The 9,632-nt window shown below is 38.5% G+C and overlaps 1 protein-coding gene across 5 annotated transcripts; it reads left to right on the plus strand.

Moving 5' to 3' along the window:
* The first annotated feature begins 34 nt into the window (after nucleotides 1–34).
* LOC308408718 (uncharacterized protein) lies at nucleotides 35–9,240 on the plus strand. Of its 5 annotated transcripts, none has more exons than XM_080901106.1 (12): nucleotides 35–965; nucleotides 2,402–2,448; nucleotides 2,533–2,691; nucleotides 3,890–4,040; nucleotides 5,074–5,124; nucleotides 5,313–5,390; nucleotides 5,882–5,938; nucleotides 6,070–6,129; nucleotides 8,311–8,375; nucleotides 8,464–8,593; nucleotides 8,682–8,746; nucleotides 8,836–9,240. In XM_080901106.1, the coding sequence occupies exons 2-12, from the start codon at nucleotides 2,426–2,428 to the stop codon at nucleotides 9,038–9,040; spliced, it is 1,044 nt and encodes a 347-aa protein (XP_080757232.1). In that variant the 5' UTR covers nucleotides 35–965; nucleotides 2,402–2,425; the 3' UTR covers nucleotides 9,041–9,240. The 5 variants fall into 5 exon arrangements, with proteins under 5 accessions (XP_080757232.1, XP_080757233.1, XP_080757234.1 ...); XM_080901107.1 differs by having other exon boundaries at nucleotides 8,464–8,587; XM_080901108.1 differs by having other exon boundaries at nucleotides 3,932–4,040.
* The last annotated feature ends 392 nt before the right edge of the window (nucleotides 9,241–9,632 follow it).

The raw sequence follows: 9,632 nt of genomic DNA on the forward strand, positions 1-9,632 counted from the left end.
AAATAGGGAACAATTATAAAAACAATTATAAAAATCACCAAAAGATAAAATCTTCGCCATACTGGCAGCAACAGTATGGCAGTGTACTTATGTATGTCGAGATGGAAAAGGGGAAGAAAGGTGATTTAAGTAACTGAACATAGGCCAATCCATCTGGCACCAACAACAAAGCTGAGTTTCAGAAACTGCTGATCCCCTTGGAGTTTCCTGCACAGCCATCTGAAAATAACTGAAAATATCCCGAGTTCAGAGAAATGCATAAACTGAAAGGAAGGCAACAGTAATTCAAATAATTACTTGTTACAACCAAGGTATGCAGAAGAGCATCTCTGAACTCAAAACACATTGAACCTTGATGAAGATGGGCTACAGCAGCAGGCGACTACATCAGGTGACAGGAAACTGAGGCTCACCAAAATAAAACAATATAAGATGGGAATAATACTGGTATGGCATGCTGAGACTCCATTTGTTCTGTGACAGGGGATATTCTATTACCACTTTGGGATGAACTAAGCATTTAAACACCCACAGCCTGCCTCTGGCCATGTCCATCCCTGTGTGACAGAAGTTTACCCATCTTCTAATGGATGGTTAACCACAAAGCTCAAAACATCCAAGACAGGTTTCTTGAACACAACACAAACAAATTGTCATATTTGTCTAATATTGAACTAATAATTGCAACTGAAGCAAGCAGCAATATCTACCAGCACAGTTTACATTTATTCCACATGGCAGCAACTTTTCTGATCCCTTATAAGCAGTATCAGTGAGTCTTACAGTTATACTGCTATATAAATTTGTTATAAACTAGATGGAAATAAGCGATTTGATAAAAGTGCCTTCATTGTGAAGCCTGCCCAACTAATTGCTGCCATGGTAACCAGCTTGTATGGAAGCTAGATCCTTGGTAGTTAAGCTAGTGTGACCAGGTATCCAAGTAGCAAAGTGTTCAGGTGCTGGTAAGGTTTTTAGCTTGTTAGTTTTATACAGCTACAACACCACTGAAACACTTTTACACTTAAGCTCTGCTAGAAATTGTCTTTATTGCACAAAGTTGAATTTTATTTAACTAACGCTAACTGAAAAAAAAGCTGGCCATTAGCTTGCACGTTTTTACCTTGCATTAGCCTTTCCCCCCCTCCATTTTAGTACGTTTAAACATTTATGTAAAGTTACAATAATGCTTGCATGTGTGTCTGTATTTAAAAAAAAAAACTTAACCATTTTGTAAACGACAGTTAAGTTCTCATAACTTATTAGCTTTAATTATTCGCATTTAAGTTAACCGTTAGCTAAGCCTGAGTCTGTTTTTATTCATTTTCAAGCTAATGTGGCCTTAATCATACCTCCATCTATATTTACATTAACAGCAAAATGTCATTCTACTTAAATGTGTGATGTCCTGGTCTTGCCTGCAAGGCCAAAACAAATATGCCTCATATGAAGCATTTCTGGTTCAGTCATGTTAAAAAAAAAGGACTTGATGCAAAAAATAAGTTAACTAGTTAGTTAACTAACAAACCCTTACTATAGCCATAGCAAGTAATAGGGCAAGTAGCAGCCAGGTGCTCCAAATGTAAATGATTAACTTACCTTAAGCAAGTACCAGCACCTCTGTAAAAGCAGGAGTTCAGGCATTTTACTGGGCTGAAGCATTCAGGTGTGTGTTAACACAATGCCTCTATCATCCCAGGAGTGGACATCCCAGCATATTCAAGTTCAGATTGTGCAGTGCTTAGTGAAACTGCAAAAACTCAATCTCTGCAAGCCTCGATTAGCATATTAAATGTTAAAGTTCATGACAGTATAGTTCTGAAAATAATGAACAGGTAGGCCTTCTTTGGAGTCGTTACCAAGAGAAAGCCTCTTCTGTAAAAGTGTCAGCATGGCTTAGCTTTAGTACATCTGAAAAAACAATGATACTTCTTTGAAAAAGACAAGACCAAAGTGAAGATACTTAGACATAATGCACAGTGACATGCTGTGTTGGGCAAAAGCCAATATTGTAAAAGACTGATAAAGTCACACTGGAAACAATTACTTGTATTTATTACTGCTTAAGGTGGGTTTAGTTGAAACTTTCTTTTTCACATGACTGTAGTGGCCTAGATAAATTAAGTAGATCATGGTTTTTCATGGCACAAAATTGTCTTTTGGGAGGAAACCACACATAAGCACAACTTGTCCACATATATTTTTGTTACTTTACCTAATAGAAACCTGTGCATTTGCTTGTTCTTTCTTGCCAAAAATGTATTTATGCTTGAATAAATAAAGTCTACTTGAAATCTAGTTGAAATCTAAATTACTTTCAACACCATTCACTTCAAAAATATGTATTGTGGCTTTGTCACTATTTTATATGAATTTTGACAAAAACATATGTTGATCACAGCAGGGTAAGGAATACGCCAACTCAATGGATGTCATAGAGGAAAACATGTGAGTGATGCTTAATGAACACACACACAACTGGTTGGACTTACTGTGCAGCATATGACCTTTTTCTGTGATGTGCATGTGCAGGTCACCAAAGGAGATGCTTGAGAAAATAGCAGAGCTGGAATACAGTCAGAGTCTGCTGAGAGATCAAAATGCTGACATGAGGAAATTGCTCGATGGTGCAGATGATGACATGGCAGCACTGGGTTCGGAGAATAAGTCCCTCAGAAAACAAGTTGAAACGTAAGTTAAGACAGATTACTGTCACGAGTTGATTGTGGAAGGGTCACTTCCATTTCGTCTCCCTGCCATTCGGTGGCATTCAGTTGCAAGTGTCACATGTTTCCATATTTTGGCTTCCAGTAAAACATTGTGGTTTATGTTTGTTTGGGAAAAGTCTGAAAGAGAAAGATTGTTATCTTTGGCCCTGAGGACAACAGCAGTGTTTCTAAGGCTACGTTTACACTGCAGGTGAAAGCGCATCAAATCCGACTTTTCTGACCCTATGCAACCCATATCCGATCATGGTATGACAGTGTGAACAGCACAGATCCGATATTTTCAAATCTGATCTGGGTTACTTTCGTATGTGGTACTGAATCTGATACATATTTGATGTTTTAGAAAGCGACTGCTGTTTGAATGGTCATGTCGCATTAAATCCGTCTTTTACGTCACTCACACAAGACAGACGCCAATTATCAGCGCCGGAGAAGACATCGCGAACGCTTCCTGGCCATCCAGTGTAGATGTTAGTGAAACTGTTGGGAAGACAACGTTGGAGAAACGTGAACATTTTGTTTGTACTGTATAATCTGCAGATTATGACAGAAATCTGCAACTATCCTTTGAAGCACCGCTCCTCTAAAACAGCAATAAGGATCATTATTAGGCCATATGTAAATAACAAAATAACTTTATAACTTAAAACAAAATTGGGAAACGTAAAGTCCGAAACAAGTCTTTATATTAAGGGCCATCAGTCAAACAATACTGTTTGGTCTGGGTCTAAACAGAGCGCGTTGTGTGTGACGTCTTCTTTTGCGCATGCGGGCCGCTTTGGGGGCCGTGAACGGTTCACACTAGAGCGCGTTTGCTGTCACATTTTATTTGTAGTGTGAATAACCAGACAAAAAAAAATCAAAAAATCGTAATTGAGCATTACGACCTGCAGTGTGAACGTAGCCTAATTCTTGCTTGGAATTTAATGAAACAATCCAGTACGTTATCAGGTTGGGTTTTTAATATTTTACTAATTTCAGATTAATCTTGCTGTTTTATTGTTGCCTGTGAAATACTTTGCATCTTGCTGTTAGATCTCCTTTTTTTGTTTGTTTTTTTAATTTAAACCTATTATAAGTCAGTTGTTATTACTGGATAATTGTGCTTTTTTTTTTTTTTATGGTGATTTTATTTATTAGGTTCTTTTTTTTTTTTTTAGCAATGTGGTCAGAAGCTTAAAACTGTCGCTGTGTGTCTCCAGCATGGAGAAAGTTTTCCAAGACTTGCAACAGACTGAAGCGGAGCCTTGCATAGCTCTGGAAGATGACTTCGAGGCACATAGACGGAATGAAGAAAAGATCCGTGAATTGGTTCGTAAGAAGTGTTTGAAATATAGCAGAGGAATTATCTAATCCCCAGCTGAATTTGTAAGTTTGCTCACTTACAGTGAAATAAACAGTGTCTAGTTTTTATGGTAGTTTCATTTTAATGGAGAGATGTGAGCCAATTTGGTACATAGATTACAGTCAATCAATAACAGACTTATTATATGAGTAAAGCAGTCCTATCCTCAGAAGCAATTTCTTTGGTTCCGACACCCGCAAGGTTCCCCTGCTCAAGCAAGCACATCTTAAGTTTGCCATGGAACAGCTAAATGATTCAGAGAAGGTTTGGGAGAAAGTGATGTGATCAGGTGAAAGCAAAATCGAGTTCTTTGGCATGAACTTGACATGCCGCATTTGGAAGAAGAGAGATGATGACCCAATGAGCACTATCTCCACAGTCAGGTACAGAGGTGGAATCGTTATGCTTTTTCTGCTAACAATACGAGAAGTCCCTAAAGTCATGGAAGAGAACCCCCTTCCATGGATGGGTTTTCAACCAACGACCCAAAACAACAATATGAAGCATGTTAAGGAGTAGCCTATCAGTCCCATAGAAAATCTGTGAAGGAAGCTGAAGCTTTGATTTCCCAAGCAGCAGCCAAGAAACCTAAAGGATTTAGAAAGTTCATGTAAAGAGCAGTGGGCCAGAATCCCTCCTGACATGTGTGCAAACCTGGTGGTAACTACAAGAAACATCTTCAACAGTTTCTCCACCAAGTGCTAAGTCATGTTTTATTATTTCATTCAATGGCACAGAAATCAATTTACTACTTTTATGTAATGTGTTTTTTTCTGAATAGTTGATTGTCTGTCTCTCTCCATTAAAAAGAAACAACCATAAAAATTGGAGACTTGTGATTTCTTTGCCAGTGAGCAAACTTACAAATCCAGCCTTGGATCAAATCATTATTTCCCCCCAGTGATATTTAAGCTTCATAAAATGTAGATGTAATGTTGCACTGATTGCTGGTTTCTCCCAGCGAGTTCACTTCAGATGAACCTTCATGTTTTTGTGTAGGAGAAGGAATCCATTGTGATGAAGAAAAAATATGAAAAGCTAACTGCAGAGGTAGATATGCATTACTTTTCACATTCAGTAACAACTTTAAACACTCATATTTTATAGTTTCAGTGTGCAGTGATACATGCTTATTTATCTTGGATGAATTTTGCTTTTGGGTTTCAGTTTTGACATCTTAAGTTTTGCAGAAACTTGGAAAGCTGTGTCTAAATATAAATATAATTTATTTTTTTTAGCTCAAAAGCCTCCAGCAAGAAATAGAGCAGGACAAGCTCTCACTGAGCAACCTCAAGTCTGAAATTCAGGACTTGAAGGTAACGTTATCAATTCCACCATGGTTATAGCCACCTCGATGTCACACATTAGTAAAGTTATGAAGCCTCCAACTGAGTGTTTTTCGTTGCCTTATTATAGTTTTGAAACTGAATGTGGCAAACAAGGAGTGTATCTGACTGCAAAAACAAGGACAGCCCATTCTTATGTGATTGACAAGTTATTTAAAAACAAGAATACTGTGCATAATCCTCTTTTTTGGCTCTAATAATGTCCATAATAAACAAAATGAATGTTTTTTTCAGAATGATCTGATATTAATGAGCTCATAAAGATCCCAGAAGGGTGTCATATCATAGATCAAGGAAGCTGAGTGCTGTTTTTCCACAGTCTTCTATATAACCGGAAGACTTTAAAAAATAATGCAGATGTAAAGAACGTCCACATTGGTTTCACTTGACAAACCTGAATGACATGAGTATATAGTATTTTGATAATCTTCTTTTCTTCTGTACTTTGTATGTTTTTTTAGTTTAAAAGGGAAGAGGACCAGTCAAACCTGGAGCACAAGGATGAGGCTATTCAGCTGGCAAGTATAAGATCAGCATCGATGTCAATACAAAGCAGTGACTGACCAACAGTTTTAGATTTTCTCACAAACATTAACAGTAAAGATTGTCACAGTTCTCTGTTGTTTATTGTTTTACCATTTCTTTATAGATATACTTGCAGTTGAATCAATTAAGTGAAACTGTGGAAGAGTGCTTCAACAATATAAAGGTAAGAATGTTTTATCCATTGATATCTAATCAAACATTAAACCAAAAAAAGTATAATTTATGCAATTTATTCATGTGATGCAACTCTTTATCACATGGATTTCAAACTGTGTCAGTGATTAGCAGACTGTTGACAAGAGAGACATTTCCTTTGTGTGATGATGTGCGAGCTTGCATTGGAGCTGTTGGGATCTGCAAATGCACAGTTGTATGTAAAAGTCCGGGTACTCTTTGGGCCTTAATTGACTTGTTGACAGGTCAAAAAGTGCCATAGTTGAAAAGACTGTCAGGGCATCAAAGGGAAGGCTTTTAAAAAGATCAAAATACCTCCAACTTTCAATTGTCTGACAAGTCACTGAGAAACGACAGTTAAAAGGAACTCTGAAAGTCAAGACAATATCTGCAAGGCTTAGAAAACTTTTAGCTAAAACTGCACCCCTGCTGTGCAAGAAAGGAAAACAAATCAACGTCATGAATTCAAAAGAGCTGCTGGAAATTTTAACTGACAGAGGAGAGTTGGTGCACTATTTCACTGTGCAGTTCAGATGTGCAAACACAGCCTGCATGGAAGAGTCCTCCAAAGGAATCCTTACGTGCAGTCACTTCACTAAAACATCTGGATAAGTCAGAGATGCAGAGAGATAGAAAGTCTAGCCAGAATCATCAAGTATATGTTTGGAAGAAAGAAAAAGCAGGTCTATAAGAAGACTGTGAACTGTTGAGTATTGATGCAAAGCAGACATCAGCTTTCATCACAGAATACCTTATTAAATGAAGTTATGTGGTTACAGTTGCTTTCAATACAGTAAGAACAGTAACAGACTGAACTAAATTGCTTATTATAAGAAATAGCTCTAATACATACAAATAGCTCAATAATAAATATCCAGAATATTACAGAGATTATTATTTGATGTATTATGTGATTGATTGGAGTTGTAAGCTGACGCTTTTGGAGGAGCTCTCACAGTTTTATGACTTAAACATCACTGAAAGTCAGCGGGGAGATCTTAAACATGCTGTGTGCCTGCAAGCCGAGCGCACAGTTAGTAGTTGTGGGTCACAATTACTGTTTGATTTAAAAAAAACTCATCTTAAAGTCTGTTTGGTGGAGGGATTGTCTGCTTCATCTTCAGTGTGAGAGTCAGAGATTCCTGAAATGTGATACTGCATTTGGAATCAGTCCATAGGCGATGCTCACAAAGAGTCCCCACTTGCCAACCTTGAAACCTCAGAATTAGGGAGACATTCAAAAGGGCTGTTGGGGGTATCCAACAGCTCTATTTGCTGGCCAGAAACAGCGGGGGTATCCAAATTGAGAGGCTGCATCCTCCTCAGGACCTGGCCTTCGCAATCTAAGTGGGCCGGGTCCTCCGAAAGCCGGGTAGGCCGGAAGTGAGCGACTGTGAAATTGGACAGTCTAGCCTTCAGAATTACATCACGAACTCTGTCAGTGGAGTGAAATTCTTCCGCCTGCTCCTTGCTATCTAAAATATAAACTTGACGCTGCCATAAATTCTTGACCATCTCACACTTCTGTTTAATCAGTTTTCTGTTTGACGTTTATTCAGCTGTGTGAAAACCCCGGAGGAACCCTCCCGAGGGATTAACAAAGTTAAATTGAATCTAATCTAATCTGATAACTTTAATCTCAGCCAAACTGATTTACTCACGAACAAATAAAACACTGAAAAAAGTCCAACAATAGCAGTTTTAAGTTATCAAAGTGACTTATATATCATGTTTAATCTGAGTAGTGAAAGACCGCGGGGGTTGAAAACGATGTGACGGGTGCCGATGTGTCTCCTCGGCTCAGATATTTGAAGTTTACACAGCTACATTCTCGCCTGAAAATATGTTAAAAGTTTATTTTGTGACCCAGAAAGAGTAATAGGAGTAATATTAAAACTAAGTAGCTGCCGCCACAGTTGGAAACTGGAATTGGCTGGGCCGCGCTATGAATTCTGCGATATATGGTTTTTCAATTTTGTTGTCCGGGTGGAAAATCGGGAGAAATTCGGGAGAATGGTGGCTCCGGGAGATTTTTGGGAGGGGCACTGACATTCGGGATTCTACAGGAAAAATCGGGAAGGTTGGCATGTATGCCCTTGTAACATTTGCCCAATTCTGACTTATAAACTTTTAAGGTGTTTTACTGTCTGGCCCTGTGTCTGTGCTACAGGATCTCAGGCAGACAACGCAGGAGCACAGTAAGCAGTTGGAGGACAGACAAGATGAGGCCACATTGTAATCCTCACTCACAGATCCTCTTGCTTTAAAAGATTACACAGTATAGTGGGAGAGCTCATAATGTACTGCGTCACTCTGTTTTTAGTGACCTGATGAGAGAGAAGGAACGAGTGCTCAACCGCCCTCTGTCCTTTGCAGAGGAAATTAAACTGCTGGCCACAACAGCTGAAATGAATACCGGCATGACAGACTCCACAAATCATGGAAATGTAGATGTCTGTATGAAGTTCAATAAAATAAATACAAACTAGAGAAACTGAGTTAGAAATGCTACATTAATGATGCCTGCTACACTGTCTGCAGGAGGAAGCTAAGACTGAGGAGCTGCTGAAACCTCATCTTCCCACAGTTAAGCTTCAGTCTAAAAGGTACTCAGATAAGATTTTGTACGTGATGGAGGCATCGTATTTCATTTTCTCGCTCATTATTCTCCCTCTTGCTTCTCAATCGTGTAAAGATGCCCAGGTACCTTGGAGAAAGCCATCTGGAGAGTGGGTTTCTTTATGCTGTGCATCTTCATTCTCATGATTATAGCCTTTGTGGCTTCAGGATGCTTTGCAGGAACATCTGACTTCTCTTCCATCACCACTTTGTGGACTAGCGCCCACCTGATGTTACAGCCCTATTGGAGTGTACAATATAGGGCCTTGCCTCCCATTTGAGCTTAACTCTCCCTCTGGTCTACTCTTGTATTTTAGTATTTCTTTTGTAAACATGAGTTCAGAAAACAAACAAATAAAGCTTCTCATGATGCATTAAGCTGCTTCAGCCTCAGGGTCTTGCATGAGCTTGCTGATTGTCTATTGCACTGTTATGACATACAGAAACGTCTAGATTCTAAACCAACAGCATGTAGAGGCTGTGCTGATCAAAAAATCAAATTTGCAAAAGCAAGTGTCTTAGCTACAGAAGAGGATTAGGGCCACTGGGGGGGGAAAAGTGGGCACGTCTTTTTTTTTTTCCAGAATTCCGAGAAAAAGGGCAGAATTCTGACTTTTTTTCTCAAATTAAAGTCAGAATTCAGAGGGGGAAAAATCTGAATTCTGACTTTAATCTCAGAATTTTGAGATTAGTCAGAATTCTTTAGTCTCAGAATTCAGATAAAAAAAGAATTCTTACATTAATTTCAGAATTCTCCATTCTGACGTTTTTCTGAGAATTCTGAGATTAAAGTCAGAATTCTTTTTTTATCTGAATTCTGAGACTAAAGAATTCTGACTAATCTCAAAATTCTGAGATTAAAGTCAGAATTCT

The sequence above is a fragment of the Rhamphochromis sp. 'chilingali' genome (assembly GCF_963969265.1).
Source record: "Rhamphochromis sp. 'chilingali' genome assembly, chromosome: 13".
Taxonomy (NCBI): domain Eukaryota; kingdom Metazoa; phylum Chordata; class Actinopteri; order Cichliformes; family Cichlidae; genus Rhamphochromis; species Rhamphochromis sp. 'chilingali'.

Bases quoted from the DNA above. Each gene is read 5' to 3' on its own strand.
- LOC308408718 (XM_080901106.1), top strand. From the start codon at position 2,426: ATGGATGTCATAGAGGAAAACAT. The intron at 6,130-8,310 runs GTAAGAATGTTT...TCTGTGCTACAG, and splicing joins AGTGCTTCAACAATATAAAG to GATCTCAGGCAGACAACGCA. The intron at 8,376-8,463 runs GTAATCCTCACT...CTCTGTTTTTAG, and splicing joins AGACAAGATGAGGCCACATT to TGACCTGATGAGAGAGAAGG.